Below are 21,768 nucleotides of genomic sequence, written 5' to 3'. Positions count from 1 at the left end.
GGGAGCCCAGGCAGAGGAGGTGCCGAGAGCAAGTGAGGACTGCCAGCACACTGTCACCTCTCAATAGTATCTAGCTGGTAAAAAGAGCCAAGAAGACATTAAATCAGGGGAAGAGGACAGAGGGTTGTGAGGGAAGGGGAGGGAGGGAGGCCTCGTGGAAATGACACTTGAGTTGAAAGCTATAGGAAGTGAGATGGAGCCACAGGGATTCCTGGAGGAAGAGCGTTCCCTGCAGAGGCAACAGCAAGTGTGCTGCTTAATTCGCTTCCAACAGGAACTTATTTTAGAAAAAAGGGATATAGAGCATGGACTTTGGCCCAGGAATTCTGGTTCTGAGATTCTGTACTGCAAAGCCAAGAGGCCTCATTTTCCTCATCTGCGAAATGGGGATCATAATAGCACTCACCTCCTGGGGTTATTGTGAGGATCAGTTGTGGTCAAATAATAATAAGCTTAAGATTTTTGGTCTGGGTGATTTTGTGGACGGTGGCGTTTTCAACTAAGATAAGATATACAGGAAGAATTAGGTTTAAAAAGTATAGGGTTAGGAGGCTGAGGCAGGAGAATCGCTTGAACCCAGGAGGCAGAGGTTGCAGTGAGCTGAGATAGCACCACTGCACTCCAGACTGGGCAACAGAGTGAGACTCTGTCTCAAAAAAAGAAAGAAAAAGGAAAAGATATAGAGTATGAGTTAACTCTTTAGATACCTTTAGATTTAAGGTGCTTGTGTTATGGCCAAGTAGACGATTGAATAAGAGACCTCAAAAGAAAGAAGTGTACATTTGGGAGTATCAGCTTATAAACAGTGGTTACATCACTCTAGGAGATAAAATTAATAATCATGGCCACCATTTCTTGAGTTATCATGCATCGGGTTTTCTGTGCTAAGTGCTTGTGTTTGTGAGGTGTCGTGTCACTTAGCAGCCCTCAAAGCCATGACCCTCAAGGTACCAGTTTAGAAATAAGAAAACAGAAGTTCTAAGAGTTAAGGAAGTGAGCAGAGAGGTAGGGAGTAAGAAGCAGAACCTCTAGAATCCACGCCCTCAACAGCTTCACTATGCATTCATCTCTAGGGAAAGTAAGGAGACTGCAAGGAAAAGGTCACACTGGGCACCGAATTTTTTTTTCTTTCTTTGTTTTTTTTTGAGACGGAGTCTCCCTCTGTCGCCCAGACTGGAGTGCAGTGTGCAGTGGCACAATCTCGGCTCACTGCAACCTCTGCCTCCCAGGTTCAAGTGATTCTCCTGCCTCAGCCTCCCAAGTAGCTGGGATTACAGGTGCACACCACCACACCCAGCTAATTTTTGTATTTTTAGTAGAGACAGGGTTTCACCACATTTGCCAGGATGGTCTCGATCTCTTGACCTCAAGTGATCCACCCACTTCGGCCTCCCAAAGTGCTGGGATTACAGGCGTGAGCCACTGCTCCTGGCCTGGGCACCTAATTTTTCTGTACGAATTTATGGAGTACACATGACATTTTGTTACATGTATATAATGCGTAGTGACAAGTAACTTAGGGTACTTAGGGTGTCCATCTCTCAAGTACAATACATTTTTGTTCAACCAACACACAGAATTCTAATGTTTAAAAGACCTGGTGGAGAATAAGAAGCTCATGAAAGAGATGAGAAAAGAACAATCAGAAAACTCAGGCATATTCTACTCTGGAGACATGAGAGGATAGAATTCCCAAAGAAAGGGAGCAATTAAGTGAGATTAAGACTGAAAAATTCCTTTGGCTTTTGTAATTAGAAGTTCACTGATGACCTTGGTGAGAGCAATTTCAGCTGGGGGAGTTGAGGCAGAGGGCAGTGGGGTGACTGGGGAGAGAAGGAGGGGAGAATGGTGATCACCCATCACAGCACCCAAAACAGGAGCCTGGAGAGACAAAAAAGGAGAAGAAAATGGGCAAATATCTGGCGTCTCAATTTGTGCTCATTATCACTAATCATCAGGGAAGTGCAAACCAAAACCACGATGAGATTTCATCTCACACCAGTTAGGATGGCTGTGATCAAAAAGACAAGAGGTAAGTGTTGGCAAGGATGTAGAAAACAGGGGGCCCGGCCAGGGACTGTGGCTCAGGCCTGTAATCCCATCACTTTGGGAGGCCAAGACGGGCGGATCACGAGGTCAGGAGATCGAGACCAGCCTGGCTAACATGGTAAAACTCCGTCTCTACTAAAAATACAAAAATCAGCCAGGCGTGGTGGCACGCACCTGTAATCCCATATCTGGGGAGGGATTACTCAAGAGGCTGAGGCAGGAGAATCGCTTGAACCTGGGAGATAGAAGTTGCAGTGAGCTGAGATCATGCCACTGCACTCTACCCTGGGTGACAGAGTAAGACTCTGTCTCAACAAAAAAAAAAAGAAAAAAAAATTAGGGGGCCCTTGTACACTGTTGGTGGGAATGTAAACTGGTATAGCCATTATAGAAAAAGGTATGGAGGTTCCTCAAAAACTAAAAATAGAACTACCATATGACTCACCCATCCCTCTTCTGGGTATATACCCAGAGAAAATGAAATTAGCACCCTGTAGAGATAGCTGCAGTCCCATATTCATTGCAGCAATATTCACAATAGCTAAGATCTGGAAACAACCTGTCCATTGATGGATGAATGGATAAAGAAAATGTTACATACACACACACACAAACAGGAATATTCTGCCTTAAAAAAGGAAATTTTGCCATTTGTCACAACATGGAGGAAGCTTGAGGACATTGTGCTAAGTGAAATAGCAGACACAGGAAGACAAATACTGTATGATCTCACTTGTGTGAGGATTCTTAAAAAGTCAAATTCATAGAAGCAGAGAGGAGAAGGGTGTTTGCCAGGGGTCGGGGGTGGGGTGAGGAGAATGGAGAGATATTGATCAAATGATATAAACTTTCATTTATCAGATGAATGAATTCTGGGAGTCTAATGTATAGCAAGGTATATAATAATACTGTATATAGTAGGCCAGGCGCGCTGGCTCATGCCTGTAATCCCAGCACTTTGGGAGGCCAAGGAAGGCGGATCATGAGGTCAGGAGTTCGAGACCAGCCTGATCAACATGGTGAAACCCCCGTCTCTACTAAAAAATACAAAAATTATCCAGCCATGGTGGTGGGCGCCTGTAATCTCAGCTACTCAGGAGGCTGAGGCAAGAGAATCACTTGAACCCGGCAAGTGGAGGTTGCAGTGAGCCGAGGTCCTGCCACTCCACTCCAGCCTGGGTGACAGAGTGGGGCTCTGTCTAAAAAATAAATAAAAATAATAATAATAATACTGTATAGTATACTTGAAATTTGCTAAGAGTAAATTTTAAGTGTCCTTATCCCCTACACGCACATTCACAAATAGTAACTATGTGTGGTGATGAATGTGTTGATTGTAGTAATGATTTCACAATGTGTTTGTATCTCAAACCATCACATTGTACACCTTGAATATACACAATTTATTTGTTAATTACACCTCAATAAAACTGGGGAAAAAACTTTTTTTTTTTTTAATTATACTTTAGGTTTTAGGGTACATGTGCACAATGTGCAGGTTTGTTACATATGTATCCATGTGCCATGTTGATTTCCTGCACCCATTAACTCGTCATTTAGCATTAGGTATATCTCCTAATGCTGTCCCTCCCCCCTTCCCCCACCCCACAACAGTCCCCGGAATGTGATGTTCCCCTTCCTGTGTCCATGAGTTCTCATTGTTCAATTCCCACCTATGAGTGAGAACATGCGGTGTTTGGTTTTTTGTCCTTGCGATAGTTTACTGAAAATGATGTTTTCCAGTTTCATCCATGTCCCTACAAAGGACACGAACTCATCATTTTTTATGGCTGCATAGTATTCCATGGTGTATATGTGCCACATTTTCTTAATCCAGTCTATCATTGTTGGACATTTGGGTTGGTTCCAACTCTTTGCTATTGTGAATAGTGCCGCAATAAACATACGTGTGCATGTGTCTTTATAGCAGCATGATTTATAGTCCTTTGGGTATATACCCAGTAATGGGATGGCTGGGTCAAATGGTATTTCTAGTTCTAGATCCCTGAGGAATCGCCACACTGACTTCCACAATGGTTGAACTAGTTTACAGTCCCACCAACAGTGTAAAAGTGTTCCTATTTTTTTTTTTTTTGAGACGGAGTTTTGCTCTTGTTGCCCAGGCTGTAGTGCAATGGCGCCATCTCGGCTCACTGCAACCTCCACCTCCCAAATTCAAGTGATTCCCCTGAATTCTGTCTTGAATAAGTCAGCGATTCTCTGGTGGTTTTCCTGTATGTTTGAGTGTAGTGTGTGTTTTTTGTTTGGTTTTTTGTTTGTTTGACAGTCTCCCTCGGTCTCCCAGGCTGGAGTGCAGTGGCGCAATCTTGGCTCACTGCGACCTCTGCCCCCCAGGTTCAAGCGACTCTCATGCCTCAGCCTCCCGAATAGCTGGATTATAGGCATGCACTGTCATGCCTGTTTTTTTTTTTTTTTTTTTTAGACAGAGTCTCGCTCTGTCACCCAGGCTGGAGTACAGTGGCGCGATCTAGGCTCACTGAAACCTCTACCTCCCGGGTTCAAGCCATTCTCCTGCCTCAACCTCCTGTGTAGCTAGGATTACAGGTGTGCCATGTGCCACCATGCCGGCTAATTTTTGTATTTTTAATAGAGATGGGGTTTCATCATGTTGGCTGGGCTGGTGTTGAATTCCTGGCCTCAAGTGATCCACCCTCCTCAGCCTCCCAAAGTGTTGGGATTACAGGCATAAGCCACTGCACCCGGCTGAGTTTAGCGTGTTTAGAGGTCTTTGGCACTGAGAAAATATAATGTGATGAACAACCGGAATCCAACAAGTTGGGCCTTTCAAAAGTCCATGAGGCAATCTAATCTTTTCAGGTTGCTATGGCTTAACACCAACAGCATACCCAGAATTAAGTAAATAATTATTGGAATGAATGAATGAACCTAGCTATCAGATATTAAAACAAACTAAATGGCCATGCTCCACATCTAAAAATCCCATAAACTAATACTGGCTAAACGAAGAAAGATGAAAGAGCTCAGTCTTGATTGTATCATGCAATGACTATAACTTGCAAAATCGAGAGCACAAACTTACCTGATGAATCATGCACAGGAAGCTGGGCACATAACCTTTTTATTAACTGAACCAAACTATTGAAACCTTTTCCCCTCACCTATGATGGTTACTTTCCATATTTAGGGAAAACCTTGAAATGCTTATTGGCACATAGTTAGGCTCTGTAAACTCAAGTATGCTAGTTAGCTAACTAGACAAAACAACCTTTTGCTAAAACTTTCAGATGGACTCCATGGAGGACACGTAGCACATTATACCTTCTTTAAGAGCAGTAAGATGTTTAGTTATCTTTATTGTCCATTTATTATCATGGAACAAAATGACAGCAGATATATTTTCAAGTATGACATAAAGGACTGCAATACAATTTGGTACACTGGCAGAATGTTATAAATGGCATATGCCTGCACCAAGTGTGATCTTATATACATAACAAGGGTTTTGTAGCTGGTAATGAAAAGGACAGAAAATAAATTCACTAACAGTCTACTACTTGCCAGGAGTTATTCCCACATTTTTCTCACTAAATGCTTATAGATAGTCCATGAGGTGGGTATTACTTTTCTTTCTGCAGATGAAGGAATGGGAGTGAAGACAGTAAGTAACATGTCTAAGGTCATGTAGTTACTAAGCAGCCTAGCTGGGATTCACACTCCAAACGTGTGAAAAATATGTCAAACTCCAAAGCTCGTGCTCTTTCCACATACCACATGGTGATAAATCTATTCCAGGCATAATCAACTAAAGAGAGGCAGAACAATGTTAAAAAAAATAGTTGTTACGACAATATTAATATTTGTTTAGTGTTTCCTAATTATTAACTTGATTTGCAACACTAGCCTAGCTATTATCAAGGCAGAGCTATTTTGAATGAAGAGTAAACAAAGAAAATCAGTAAAATAAAAGAGCATAGCCCAAGAGGCAATTCTAATGCTGAAAAGATTTATTAAAGGCATTCTCTTTATAACATTTCTTGTCAGTGCACATGATTCCAACAGCAAATATTTTTTCACCATTCATTCAAATACAGTATCGCAATGTATTTAGTATAAATATATATACAAAATTTTATGAAGACACTAAAAAGTTTCTGACCAATTAAGTCATGAGTTTACAAAGCACAAACTGAAGATTAAATACTGAATATTAAGATGAAAACTACTATACAGATACTTTAGGAAGTTCTTCAAAGAAGTGCACCTCCCAGGAAATACTCATATGTACATCTACACTCCAGCAAACTGGACAAGCAAAGTGCTACTTGCCAGAGTATCGACTAATAAAAATACATATAGAGCTTCAGAAAGAATACAAGGTCAAATGCCAAAAATAAAAAAGAAATGAAAGCAAATGTGCTACATTGTACCATTTTAAAGAGCTTGAAAATACCACACAAGGTCCACTAATACTGTTTTGACTGCAATGACCGTATGTACTTACAATCTCTTCCTAACAAGGAAACTATTAGATTTATTAACGGTACTAATGGCCAGTTTCAACTAGTTATGCCAAATGTACAAGTAGTATCTGTAAATTTGAAAAGGTCAAATGAAAGGATCAGGTTATTTAAATGAATGATTCTTTTTTTTTTTTTTTTTTTGAGACGGAGGCTCGCTCTGTCGCCCAGGCTGGAGTGCAGTGGCGCGATCTCGGCTCACTGCAAGCTCCGCCTCCCGAGTTCACGCCATTCTCCTGCCTCAGCCTCTCCGAGTAGCTAGGACTACAGGCGCCCGCCACCACGCCCGGCTAATTTTTTTTGTATTTTTAGTAGAGACGGGGTTTCACCATGGTCTCGATCTCCTGACCTCGTGATCCGCCCGCCTCGGCCTCCCAAAGTGCTGGGATTACAAGCGTGAGCCACCACGCCCGGCCTAAATGAATTATTCTTTAGGAACTGTTCAATATCACCCAAGCATAGTTACTAAGTATCTCTTCAAATTATACATACTCTTGAGATCAAAAATGTCAAACTATTTCCTTAATGTAAGATCCCACAAGTAGAATATTATCTTTATTACTTGATCATAAATAAAGGTTTTTTTTAAAGCTGTGGAATATAAGGATCTTTAATCTTCATCAAATCATATACAAATTATCTCATTATACCTTTAACAAAACAAGCATTATCAAGAGAAGGTCCAGCCTCTGATCTCCTAACCTCACCCAACAGTTTAGTATAATTCTGACAACATTTAATTAGTTTTAAATAATATTCATACAGCCCCCATTATAGAACACAGATAACAGGGTAAACTATTATGCCAGCAAGCCATATTATTAATATATAATTATACTATATTTAGGTAGCTACTTATAAGTTGGAAAGAAACAGGAAGCTACACCCTTGAACATACTATTCAAACTGGCCACCAGTTAACCCTTTGAGAAAAGAGTTTTTGATTAACAATGCAAGTTAAGTTGTCTTAGTTAAACTTGTATAGGCCATTTCACCATAAACATCATCCCAGCTGTCTGAGGAGAGAGAAGGCATAGGCACAAAGGTAACTGATTGTTCAGGTTTCCACTCATGAGAAAATAACTATAAACAGACTAATGAACCAACTACAGATAGTATACCAATGTTAAACACTTTAAAGATAAAAAGATATTTTATTTATTTATTTATTTATTTTGACTGAGTCTCATTCTGTTGCTCAGACTGGAGTGAAGTGGCACGATCTCAGCTCACTGCAACCTCTGCCTCTCAGGTTCAAGCAATCCTCCTGCCTCAGCCCCCCTAGTAGCTGGGATTACAGGCATGCGCCACCACGCCCGGCAAATTTTTGTATTTTTAGTAGAGACGGGGTTTTGCCATGTTGGCCAGGCCTGTCTCGAACTCCTGACCGCGTGATCTGTCCACCTCACCTCCTAAAAGTACTGGGATTACAGGCGTGAGCCACTGCATCCGGCCTTGGTAAAAAGATATTTTAAAGATAAAAAGACATGGACTTTTTTGAAATATCTGTACTGATTTCTCTTAAACTCTCCTGCATAAAGAAAATTGCCTAGCTAGTGTTCTTTTTCTTTCATGGGTGGTCATAAAAGTGCCTACACATCAGTATTCACACCCACTGAATCCTACTGGGTGTGCATTCCTCTGAGCTCACTGCTGGGGATGAGCCATGGAGCTCATAGACACGCTTTGGTACCCCTTTATTCTTACTGCCATCAATCCCGCTTGATTTAGATTGTTGGTGTTCTCCTTTGGTATTTTGATTATAAGTTTCCCAGGGTTTCAACAAATCAGGGCTTTCTTCAGATTCAAAACAAAAGAGGAGAGACTTAGCTAGAGATTCTAGTTCCTGGTGTACAACGTGAGTTACTTTACTCTCATAGCTGTCAACAGAAGTAGAAGGCACACTGAAGTCACTGTAAAAATCACTGGCCAAGTTGCGAATACTTTCAACACAAGTCTGGAGAAGATTTTCATCACTACTGTATCCTATATGCAAGAGAGAGAGGGAAAAGTTAATTAGCCTTTTCAGTTTTCATCAGGTATTTATGACTTTTATAGACTCTAGATATCTTTCAAGTCAAAGTGACCCTATCAAAACAATTCCAAACTACTTAAGATTAGTCAACTAAAGTGTTTATTTGCTAGATAAGCACTTGGTTTTTCAGGATCTAATTATTTTGGTAGAAGTACTGATACACATATTAAGTGGGAATTTAATTATAAATACAAGTTTCTATATGGGTAACTAATATCAGTGAAGTAGCATTGGGTAGGCTTCAGTTAATGACTAAAATAATGAAAAGGTTAGAAATAAAAAGGAAAGATGTCAGCCAGGGACTGTGGCTCATGCCTGTAATCCCAGCACTTTGGGAGGCCAAGGTGGGTGAATTGTTTGAGGTCAGGAGTTCGAGACCAGCCTGGCCAACATGGTGAAACCCCATCTCTACTAAAAATACAAAAATTATCCAGGCACGGTGGTGCACGCCTGTAATCCCAGCTACTCGGGAGGCTGAGGCAGGAGAATAGCTTGAACCTAGGAGGCAGAGGTTGCAGTGAGCTGAGACCAAGCCACTGCACTCCAGCCTGAGTGACAGAGCGAGACTCTGTTTCAAAAAAAAAAAAAAAAAAAAAAAAAAAAAAAAGATGTCTAAGGTTCCTTAAGATATAAAATTCTGATTATAAACTCCATTTGGAGAATATACCTTTCAGTGCAGAAATAATAATTTCAATAGCTTTCTCTAAGCAATGTTTTAACTTTAAGAATTCTGGAGCATGATTAACCATCTTCTTGAAATCTTGGTGTTCAAAGTTTTCTTCTTGTACTTGCCTTCTGAAACTTTTCTGTATAAATAAAGTTAATATTTAAAATAATATATTAACAGGCTTAATGGCAGTAAAGTTCAGTCAATATGATTTTAATTGCCAGAATCTTCTCTTTAAGAAAGAGAGTTTAATTTCCTCACCAGTGCGTAACTCTATTTCTATAAGCAAGAACAAAATACAACAGTAATTACTGTTTTCAAAAGAAATCAGAATTTTCAATTAATTTTCAAAGTCTGTCATCCTATTACATGAGAATGGAATAATGTAACAGTGCCATTTATTATTCAATACTTTAAAAGATACACTTATTTCATTTTTAAGAGCCCAACTTTATAATAGTTCTCATTTATTTAAATAAAAATTTTCAAGCCATAGCAATTACTCTCCTTTTTAACACATTGATCATATACTTAATTTTTCTCTTTACCTGTGACATGGGAATAATCTATCTAATTCACCTGTATTTTAAAATCTTTGAGAACAATGATTATTAAACACAATTTTTTAGCCTATAATGACCATCCAAGCAAAAGCTGACAGTTATTAAACCGGTAGCAATAAGAAACAGATATATTAATAAATTTCTATACAATCCTTTATCCATTACTAGAACTAGTAAGTTATGACACACATAAAAAAGACAAAGAGCTATCTTACATGCTACAATTAAACATACACAAAAGAGTTGTCTCTGGCTAAGGATAAACACTGAAATAAAAATATCTACGTTTGAACCAAGCAAAATGATAAAAAATAAGCAAAATTGAAATCAATTTAAAGCTTCTCTTACAATTTTCAATTCAGCAAAGATGTTTTCAAGAGATCTAATCAATCCCATGGCATTAGTTTTCATTTCTTTGGTAACCTATAGAGAATGTTAAAATATTTTATTATACTTTATTATTCAGAAGTACAAAAATCATAGAATTGCATGGGACCAGACTTTTAAAAAATTCTAATCTAGAAGCCCAAAGATTGGAGTCCTATTTCTGGGATTGCAATTAAATAGCTTGAGAGTACTTAAATCATACATGTGAAATTTCCTCAAAAATAAATTGAACATTGACTTCTTTCCAAATAAGTTTATTTCACTTTTAAGAGCTCAACTTTATAATCTCTCTCATTTATTTTATTTACATAAAAAATTTCAAGCTATAGCAATTACTCTCCTTTTAAACACATTGATCATGTACTTAGTCTGTATTTTCTATTTACCTGTGACATGGGAAAATAATCAGTCTAATTCACCTGTATTCACTAATAATTTCTTTCAAAATAAATTGCACATTGATTGCTATGTTAAATATGGATACCCTCTAATATCTGTTATAATAACAGATTTTGTGTTATACTTAAATATTTATAGATATGAAATTTCTAAATTTCCCTTGGAAGGGGGTAAGTAACATATCAAGCAAATACTATACTCTAAGAACTTTACAAACATTTTGTTATTTGATTCTCCATTATAGTCCTATGCTGTCCATGGTATACCTCATTTTATAGGTAAGAAACAGACCTTGGTTCCTAACTCCTAAGACTGAGAACTAGGATGGGAACCCACATCTAAATTCTAAGCCTTTGCTTTTATTCTATCCAATGCTGCCCCCTAAGGTGCTTTCCTGCTCAATTTCTGCCAGAGGATTCTTTTTCAGTGTTTAATTGGCTTTACTCACAGAGAGCTTCCCTAGCCCTATTCAGATTTGCTCTATGTGGTTTAAAAAAAAAAAAAATCCAAAAGAATATCCAAATTATTTTTCCTTCCTGGCTCCAGCTTTAAAATTGTAGCTCCATGCCTTTTGTGTTTCAGCTTATTTTCTATTTCTTTGGATATTTTATTATTCTTCTATAGGTTCTTAAAGGAGTTTTAACTTACAAGAATAGATAAACTAAAACCCTACCATGAATAACAAAGTACAGGTTTGTCATACTATAGAAAGAAAATGAGAGAAAGGAGGGTATGCAGATAGGGTCAATTGTATACAGGATGGGCCTGGCCCTTTTGCTGCTTATTTCCTCAAAACAATACCAAGGCTAACGCCTGCACCTACTTCAACAGCTTACTAAGCACATTCTCATATATTATTTCATCTATACTTTTCATTAATTTATTCTAGACCCTTCTGCACTTATTGCCAGCAGAAATTCTTTGCAATAGTGATAGACTGCAAAAGTGGTATCACTTTGCAAATATGGTGAAGTGTTTTAGTGATAAATGGTGCTGTTGCTGAGCAAAACCAAATTTGAGATGTCAGTGGTGGTCTGAATGAGCCTTTGACTGCCCAAAATGTCCCTTTCTTCGAAGTTGCGCTATGGAACTGAAATCAGCCTCATGCCTATTGGAGCGCAAGCTTGATTTAGTGACAATATGAGCTCCTAAACTTAGTAACAATGTGTTTTTATTTTTATTTTTTATTTATTTATTTTTGAGACGGAGTCTTGCTCTGTTGCCAGGCTGGAGTGCAGTGGCACGATCTTGGCTCACTGCAACATCCACCTCCCAGGTTCAAGAGATTCTCCAGGCTGAGTAGCTGGGACTGCAGGTGTGCACCAACATGCCCAGCTAATTTTTAGTAGAGATGGGGTTTCACCAAGTTGGCCAGGATGGTCTGATCTCTTGATCTCGTGATCCGCCCACCTCGGCCTCCCAAAGTGCTGGGATGACAAGCATGAGCCACCGCGCCCAGCCGTGTTTTTATTTTTTAAAACAAAAAAACACAAGGTGAGAGAGGCAGACATATGTTGAGAAAAAAGAGAACACATGCAAATAAGATGAATGACTTAAGATTTGCCAGGCACTACATTTTTAGCATTTTCATATACGTTGTTTCTTCATCTCATATGATCCTCAGAACAATTTTATGAAATAAGTATGATCATCCTCATTTAAAAATGGAACTACTGAGGCTCAGGTAAGTTGTTCAAGGCTACATAGGAAGTAGGAGAGCAGCTTAATGTTCCATGTCTTTCCCCTATTCTGAGATGGAGTTTTTCTGGGCAGAGAGAAATCTATATAACCCTGTAGTATGAGCAAAGGGATGGAGAATCTCTGTGGCTTACACAGAGTTTCACTTCAGATTCTAAGATGAGCTAGAAGTACATTAATACCAAATTTCAGCCTCTTCAGTGAAAAATAACTCAAAACAAATTAAAACATATGAATTCATAGAAATCTAATTTGTTGGCTGAAAAAATCAACTTTATATATTATTTAGTACTGTACAGAATATTCTTTTATTCATCTTACCTCATTTTTTGTACACTGCCTGAAGAGTTCATGCTGAAGTTCTTTTGCTTTTTCCAGTCCGGAATCTAATAAAATCTTCATTCCTAAGCCTACACCATCACAAACAGCATCCATGAATTCCTCCTAGAAAAAGAATTTAAGCATTAACTAGAAAATTTAGGTTTTATATATTTTAATTTATTTAAATTTAGGTTTTATATATTTTAAATTATCAAGTAATTAAGTTATATTTTCTGCTTACTTTAGGACTATAATACATCCCAAGTTTATTAAGTTCAACTAAAGCTAGAATAAGAACAGTCTGTAGTCTGTAAAGAAATAAAATTAGCAAATCTGTAATTTAGTATCCCATATATAACATATTGCAAAGAATGTTTATCATCTTTTAAGCAAGGCTCTATATTGCTAGAACACAGTAACATTCTTTTTTTTATCTTGAAACGGAGTTTTGCTCTTGTTGCCCAGGCTGGAGTGAAATGGCACAATCTTGGCTCACTGCAACCTCCACCTTCCAGGTTTAAGTTATTCTCCTATCTCAGCCTCCTGAGTAGCTGGGATTACAGGCACCTGCCACCACACCCAGCTAATTTTTGTATCTTTATTAGAGATGGGGTTTCGCCATGTTGGCCAAGCTGGTCTTGAACTGTTGACCTCAGGTGATCCACCAGCCTTGGCCTCCCAAAGTGTTGGGATTACAGGCGTGAGCCACCGCCCCCAGCCAGAACACAGCAGCATTCTAATATAATACAATGTTTTCAATAGCATAAATAGTGAAAGCAAGCAGATACAAATTATCTGGTATTACAGGGTTTTTCACGTGTTGATTGGCTGAGAAAACCCTCCACGGTAGATAACTAGCATCAAATTAAGGATCCAAAAGGTAAAATAAGGTTTGCAACATAATCCAATATATTTACAACAGTTTTTTTGTTTGTTTGGTTTTGTTGGGGTTTTTTTTGAGATGCAGTCTTACTCTGTCACCCAGGCTGGAGTGCACTGGTGCAATCTCAGCTCACTGTAACCTCTGCCTCCTGGGTTCACATGATTCTCCTGCCTCAGCCTCCTGAGTAGCTGGGATTACAGGCATGGGCCACCATGACTGGCTAACTTTTGTATTTTCAGTAGAGACGGGGGTTTCGCCTATTGGCCAGGCTGATCTTGAACTCTTGACCTCAAGTGATCCACCTGCCTTGGCCTCCCAAAGTGCTGGGATTACAGGCATGAGCCACCACACCCAGCCCAAACAGTTTTAAATCTTATTGCAAAACTACTAAAAGTACAAGCTATTTTGAAAACTTAAAAAGAACTTGCCATGTTTAGTACTGTACTATTATCAAAAGTCTAATGTTCCCTCAGATGAAGTCTGTCTAAACTAACATTGCTAAATTACCTGAACACTGGCAGCTTTATTGTTACCGTTTTCTAGAAAATGTAGCTTGCTCCCTTTCAGAACTGCTAACTGCCCCACATACTTTACAGCTTGTTGTACAACTTGGATTGCATTCTTTTGAGCCTCTTTTATCATTGATGAAATATCCGAACAGCATCCCTGTAAGATAAAAATGGACAAGTGTATCAGATACTTGAGATTATAACAGGTGGTAAAGAAAATATAAGGGCCGGGCACAGTGGCTCACGCCTGTAATTCCAGCAGTTTGGGATGCTGAGGCGGGTGGATCGCCTGAGGTCAGGAGTTCAAGACTAGCCTGGCCAACATGGTAAAACCCTGTCTCTACTAAAAATACAAAAATCAGTCAGGCATAGTGGCACACGCCTATATCCTAGCTACTCAGTAGGCTGAGGCACGAGAATTGCTTGAACCCAGGAGGCAGAGGTTGCAGTGAGCTGAGATCGTGCTACTGTACTCCAGCCAGGGTGACAGAGTAAGACTCCATCTTAAAAAAAGAAAAGAAAAGAAAAGAAAAATGTCCCGGGCACGGTGGCTCACGCCTGTAATCCTAGCACTTTGGGACGCCGAGGCAGGCTGATCACAAGGTTAGGAGTTCGAGGTCAGCCTGGTCAATATGGTGAAACCCCATCTCTACTAAAAATACAAAAATTAGCCAGGTGTGGTGGCGGGCGCCTGTAGTCCCAGCTACTCAGGAGGCTGAGGCAGGAGAATCACTTGAACCTGGGAGGCAGAGATTGCAGTGAGCCGAGATGGCACCACTGCACTCCAGCCTGGGTGACGGAGCAAGACTCTGTCTCGCTGATTTTCAAAAGAAAAGAAAAGAAAAATCATCTGGAGAAAATAAATTCTGCATTTATTGATATAGTGATCTCACTTCATAAATGTCTCAGTCAGAACCAGAAAACATCTGTGGCTACTAAAGGTGATAAAATGAGTAAGATATAGTCTCCACCCTCAAAGACCTTACACACTAATAGGAGACATAAAGTAAGTACAAAATTAACTGCATATAAGACAGAATTAATAAGTAAAAGCCAAAAGAAAGAAAAAGAAGGGTGGCTCTTTTGCATCTGAACTTTTCCTGTTCTGATAACCATCTAACAGTTAATAAAGACATGATTTTCTCAGGGGAAAAGAAATCAAGAGGGAGAGGAAGGGGAAGCAAAAGGGGTGAAAAAACACCCAAACACCTTCAAACAAAAGACTTCCCACATGCATTCAGAGTACACATATAAAAAAGGAATGAGGAAGCTTCTCTTCAGCTTTTCTTCTTTCTGTTACCTGCCCCCTGTAGTGTCTCTTCAAAATATTTCTCCTGGCCTGCCTTGGGGAATATGCTAATTGTACTGCTACAATAAAAGGATTCTCAAACCATACTTAGTAGAAAGTGTAGTCACTAAATTCAGGTTTGCTAGCTTAACACAAGTCTCTCCTGAGCTTAATCTAACTTCCCCTCCAAGTCACCTGGTCTCTCCATCCTTGATTCCTTGTATAAGATTTCCCACAGGGCTATGAGTTGAAACCCACAAGTTCAGTTCAAAATGTTCTTCTCAGAAAATGAAAAGAAGGAAAGAAACTACACACCAGTTACTCTAAGAGAGACATTCTTATAACATTAATTCATCTGATCCTCACAGCAATCCTGCCTGGTAGGCATTTCTAGCTTTATTTTCCTGTGAGAAACAGGAGATGCAAAAATTTAAGCAGTTTGCCCAAGGATGCACAACTAATTTAGCATGGGTTCAAACATCAGTTTTTCAAGTGCCAGTAGTAAGTTTTTGTTTTGTGTGTGTTCTCCCACTATTCTAGTACTGCCTCTAAAATCTGAGAGCCAACTAAGCATCTAAGCAACTAAGCAACTGACCATCCTTCAACAAGCTTCCTTTTCTAGGCTCAAACTTACGTCAGACCCTTCGCATCTGGCTCTCTAGCTTTGCTCTCTGGCCAATCCTACCTTTCATTTTCATGGTTCTATGCTGTCAGAAATTGTCCTTCATCTACTACTTCATCCACACCTGTTTGCAGTCCACCATCCCCCACCCCTTGTCTTAGTCATCCTATTTCCTCATTACCTATATCCAAAGTCATCCTTCATCCCATATGAATTTATAATTAATTCAATAACAAGTATCCAACCCAACATCTATCACATAATGGGGCCTTGTGAAAAAAGATACCCACTGTCCTCTACCTTCTTAGAGCTAACTGTCCATTGAGATGTACAGGCTTATAAATAGGATGTTATATTAAAAGTCATAACGGGTGCAGTTTAGGGTTATTAGAGAAGCAAATAAGACACGTGCCTAACCAAGTCTTGGGGAAACCTAGAAAATCCTCCTGAGGGAGAACAACAGACATTAAAAACAATCATCTGATTTCAAGTTTACTAGTTAGATCAGTTAAAGATTTCCAAATCCCAGCTAGTAAATAGCCCATTCAGGAAGTATTTGACACAACAAAAATTCTACTGCAATAACAGAATGTGGAAAGTCTTTTGGTGGGCACTATAACATAAAATTTGTTCAAGTGTTCTAGAACATTTTATTACACAGTCTAATTATCCTTTTTTAAAAGTGAAATCTAACCCTCTTAGTATTTTCTTTTATTAAATTGTTTATTTTTTGTTATTATTACTGAGACATGGTCTCACTCTGTCACCCAGGCTGGAGTGCAGTGGTGCAATCACAGCTCACTGTAGCTTCGAACTCCCTGGCTCAAGCAATCCTCCCACCTCAGCCTCCCAAGTAGCTGGGACCACAGGTACGTGCCACCACAGCTGGCTGATTTTTTTAATTTTTTTTAGAGACAAAGTATCTAACAAGTTAGATATTTGTTATTATTTGCTGTGTTGCCCAGGCTGGTCTCAAACTCCCAGGCTTAACTGATCCTCCTGCCTCAGCCTCCCAAAGTCCTAGGATTACAGGCATGAGCCACCGTACTCAGCCATTAATTTCTTATCTGCTCCTTTTGTATATCAAGGAATTTTTATGAAGGAATTTGTTAATATGGTAGATGACTAAGTATTCTCCAATATCAATTTTCCACTTCTTCCACAGATCCCTTGATTTTTGACTTGGCACATAGGTGTCCAGAATTTTTTTAAAAAATACATTTCCTCATGATACTTGCAGCTAGATGTAGTCAAATGATAAAATTCTAGCCAGATACATAAATAGATGTGGCATACAGTGATTTCCAGAAACCTCCCTTAAAAGAAGGCAAACTTCAGCCGGGCATGGTGGCTCACGCCTGTAATCCCAGCACTTTGGGAAGCTGGCGGGGGTTGGGGGGGGGCGGATCACCTGAGGTCAGGAGTTCGAGACTAGCCTGGCCAACATGGTGAAACCCCATCTCTACTAAAAAAACAAAAATTAGCCGAGCATGGTGATGGGTGCCTGTAATCCTAGCTACTCAAGAGGCTGCAGGAGAATCACTTGAACCCAGGAGCAGAGGTTGCAGTGAGCCGAGATCGCACCACTGCACTCCAACCTGGGTGACAAGAGTGAGACTCAAAAAAAAAGACAAACTTTGCCCTATCCTTCTCACCACTCCTTCCATCCTGCTGCACTGAGCTCAGATGGGGCTCCTCCATGGTGGGTCATGAAATCAGGGGCTACACTTGGGACATGGTGGAGAGGACCACTGGGAGGAGCCTGGATCCTGAGGACTCTGTGGATCAGAGCCCCTGTGACTACATGTAGATTTTATGTGAGAGAGAATAAGCTTTCATCTTACTTCTTCTTACAGCCAAATCTAATCTTATCTGATACAAGATAAGCAGGAAAACAAAATTATTTCCTTGTCTCTATGTCAGCAGGATTGTGGCCAATTCAGTCTGAGTTGAAACCCAATCCCATACCCAGAGCAAGACTCTGTCTGTCTTCCCAGTATCCCTTATTGAGGGCCAGCATGGTATAATGGCAGAGCACGAACTGGGCCTGGGTCCAAATCCAACTCAGTCATTTACTAGTTAGGTAACATTGGATGGTATATTTATTTTCCCTCTGCCTCCATTTCCTCATCTACAAGACGGTGATAACAACCATGCCCACTGCTGGGGTTGTTATAAGGATTAAATGAGTTAATATTTGTAAATCACTAAGAACTACTCATACATAGAGAGCCATGTAAGTCTTTGTTCAATAAATCAATCACAGACAACCACAGTCTCAGGACTTCAAAATAGAATGTACTTTTGAAAATCATACAGAGCTAATTTTGGGGAAGATATAGACAGTAGAAAGCCAATAAATAATTATTAAATGAATCCTTCAAATGATAATAAGCAAATCAATTTACCTGCAAAAATAACTGTAAGTAGCCTCCCAGTTTTTTAACTTCTTGTCTCAATTCATCCTCAAATCTTGCTATGTTGGTACAAGGCAGTAAATCACTCAGCCAGTGTTTCATTAGCACTACTAGCTGCTCAAAAGCACATGCAGTCTGAATAGTAAGTGACTGGATTGCTCGATCAGAAGAAAACACTTTGAAAGAAGAAGAAAAATTACTGGATGAAATAATATCCAAATAAAAGAACTCATATATGATCATCATTAAAACATTTAACACAGTTAAAAGATGCATGCCAGATGTGCCAAATAATTATTCAAAACAAAGTGCAACGTGCAGAAAATAATCATTTATGTGAGTTAACAAAAGCAGTGAGATTGCTTACAGTTATCTTGACTTTCTTCATCTTGTTCTTCATGAGCCTTGGAAATGGCAAATAGCCCATTATAAATTTTAAGAAAACTATTAATTAGGCTGTCTGCTATAGTTCTTTCTTCATCATAACTCTGTCCAAGAAAATCTAATGAAGAACCAATCAATTCTTTGCAAATTCCAGGAAGAAATGACTCTGCTGAATTTGAGTAAATAGTGCTTGATTTGTCCATTAAACCTACATCAACAGAAAATAGCCATTTTAAGCCTTGTTTTCAGGAATAATACTTTCTTTTTTAAAAAAAGGGATCTTTATGCACTTCTGCATTATTTAAATGTATTACAACAACAAAGCATTTTTGTGTTCCTTGCGGAATTAGAAAAACAAAACTATTAGTATATATAACATCGTATGCTATGCTGTACTTGGAAGTATATCTTCCATGCTATACTTGCATATGTTGATTTCCAGGGTGCTCCATAATGTTAATTCTGCAGAAACAACCCCTCTGCTGCTTGCAAATGTTATTCGTATACTATTGCTCTTCCAAAAATGTTCAGGCATAATACTTTCAAACAAATGTTTTAATGCAAGCATATTATAGGATCACTGATCAATAAATTCAAAGTAGGCTATACTTATTTCAATTCAGTCTAATTTCTATATGCTAAAGTGAAAACACAATTTCATTCACGGATCAATTAACCTCTCAACAGCATCAATCCATAGATTTAGTAGCTCCCTGACTGTACTATGAGACAACAGAGAATCCAAATATCCCATGTAACCATTGGTTTAATCTCTTTCTTTACTTTTTGGTAGGAATTAATTTTCTTTTCTTTCTTTTTTTTTTTTTTTTTTTTTTAAGAGACAGGGTTGGGCCAGGCACGGTGGCTCACGCCTGTAATCCCAGCACCTTGGGAGGCTGAGGCAGGCAGATCACGAAGTCAGGAGATCAAGACCATCCTGGCTAACATGGTGAAACCCCATCTCTACTAAAAATACAAAAAAATTAGCCGGGCGTGGTGGCACACACCTGTAGTCCCAGCTACCCGGGAGGCTGAGGCAGAAGAATCACTTGAACCCAGGAGGCGGAGGTTACAGTGAGCCGATATGGCACCACTGCACTCCAGCCTGGGCAACAGAGCAAGACTCTGTCTCAAAAAAAAAAAAAAAAAAAAGAGAGAGACAGACAGGGTCTTGCTCTGTTGCCCAGGCTGGAGGGCAGTGGTTACTCACAAGCGTGATCATAGCACAGTGAGCCTCAAACTCCTGGGCTCAAGCAATCCCTTGGCCTCAGACTCCACAGTAGGTAGGACTACAAGCATGTACCACTATGTCTGGTGGGATTAATTTTCCCTGAAGAACTCTAATTGATTAAAACAATGACAGTTACATAAAATTAGAAATATAATTGGATTCATAAACTAGAAAAGTAGGCAATGATAAACTACATTAAAAGTAGTGTCTCAGCCGGGTGGAGTGGCTCATGCCTGTAATCCCAGCACTTTGGGAGGCCGAGCTGGGCGGATCACCTGAGGCCAGGAGTTCAAGACCAGCCTGGCCAACACGGTGAAACCCCGTCTCTACTAAATATGAAAAATTAGCCAGGCATGGTGCTGGGCGCCTGTAATTCCAGCTACTTGGGAGGCTGAGGCAGGAGAATTGCTTGAACCTAGGAGAAGGAGGTTGCAGTGAGCCGAGATCATGCCATTGCACTCCAGCCTGGACAAAAAGGGCAAAACTCTGTCTCAAAAAAAAAAAAAAAGGTAATGTCTCAGTACTTCTACTTTACAATAGTTTCTCTTTGAGGTATACTACAATCAAGATAGGCAAAAACCAACTGATTATCTACAGTTAATACAGCACATCTCTGAGAGATGGATTTTCTAAGCACTGTCTAAACCAGAAATAAATGGGAAGCTTGACTCATTCAGAGCCTCTGGAAATAACTTTATCGTGGAGTCCTAATATATTGAGTATAATTATTCTTATTTAATAGACAAGATTAAGTTTTCTGGTCTACTTCATAGATGCTTAAAAGCAGCAAACTAAAAGGAGGTAGAATAAAGGCATAGGGTGGGGAATATTAAAAAACTAGAACAAAGGTAAGAGTTTGGTTTGTAAAGAGAAAAAAGAAAAGTTACAAAACCCAAAGCTACAGTAGGGTAATGATGACTCAATATGATTATGATGATAATGACTATAGTAGAGTCATCGAGAAGAGTTAACTATATATTCTCTATTTAAGAAGGTAATTGTATTAATGCATTCTAAAATCCAACAAAAACATTTTAGGAAGACCTGCAAAAATACAGTAAAATATATGGCCCTGAATTTTAGAAGTTAAGATACTTGCTCAACTTCCCAAAGGTAGAAAGTGCTAGACACTGGGGTACAGCCCCTCACCCCCAGGCCTGGTCCCCCTTCCACCACTCACAGCTGCCCAGATGGGGTCCTACTAAGTTCACATGTGGGTTTCCATTTCTGTCTTTGAAAACCACAAATAAGCAAAGACCTTTTCTATCTCTGACTTCCCTTAAAATTATATCTTACTCAGATAATACCGAATAAATAAGTTGCTACCACAGATATATATCTTTTTATTTTGCTGGTAAATAAAAAACCCACAGCATATTTTAATCTACCTTAGATTAAATAAGTAGTAGGATCATAATTATCTTCCTAAAAGAAACCCTAATTTCTAAAATTTAAAGTCAAGATGAGATATAATACTTTTTATGGCTACTCATTCCATTAGAACCTTCATCAAATAGATTATGTTACATAATTATTTTAAAATTTTTGTTTACTAAGTATAATATGTGTACTGTAAAGTGCATACATCTTAAGTGTACAGCTGATTTATATATGCGTACGTCTGTAAACCCCACTTAGCTCAATGTATACAACATTTCCACCATCCCAGCCCAACAGGTTTCCTCTTCCCGGTTACTAACTCCCAACAGAGGTAACCACTATTCAATTCTAACCTACTCTGGCTTTTGTCACCATAGTTTAGTTTACCTGTCCTTAAACTTCATATAAAAGGAATCATGTAGTATATACTCTTTTG

General features: G+C 39.2%; 1 protein-coding gene across 2 annotated transcripts in view; it reads right to left on the bottom strand.

The window, feature by feature from the left end:
* Positions 1–8,118: 8,118 nt before the first annotated feature.
* The window catches only part of KIF14 (kinesin family member 14), a 62,247-nt gene continuing 48,597 nt past the window's right edge, over positions 8,119–21,768 (bottom strand). The window contains exons 22-28 of one of the 2 annotated variants that reach the window (XM_012501959.2): positions 18,705–18,929; positions 18,329–18,513; positions 14,009–14,167; positions 12,619–12,741; positions 10,162–10,236; positions 9,251–9,389; positions 8,119–8,534 (exon numbers count right to left, since the gene is read on the bottom strand). In XM_012501959.2, the coding sequence (XP_012357413.2) occupies positions 8,155–8,534; positions 9,251–9,389; positions 10,162–10,236; positions 12,619–12,741; positions 14,009–14,167; positions 18,329–18,513; positions 18,705–18,929 (1,286 nt within the window). In that variant the 3' untranslated portion in view covers positions 8,119–8,154. The remainder of the gene's footprint in view (positions 8,535–9,250; positions 9,390–10,161; positions 10,237–12,618; positions 12,742–14,008; positions 14,168–18,328; positions 18,514–18,704; positions 18,930–21,768) is intronic. The other variant, XM_003264524.4, reaches the window with a different exon arrangement.

Source organism: Nomascus leucogenys, chromosome 9 (assembly GCF_006542625.1).
Source record: "Nomascus leucogenys isolate Asia chromosome 9, Asia_NLE_v1, whole genome shotgun sequence".
In the NCBI taxonomy this organism is placed as follows: domain Eukaryota; kingdom Metazoa; phylum Chordata; class Mammalia; order Primates; family Hylobatidae; genus Nomascus; species Nomascus leucogenys.
The sequence above is the reverse complement of the archived record's forward strand: the minus strand, read 5'-3'. Positions and strand labels throughout refer to the sequence as shown.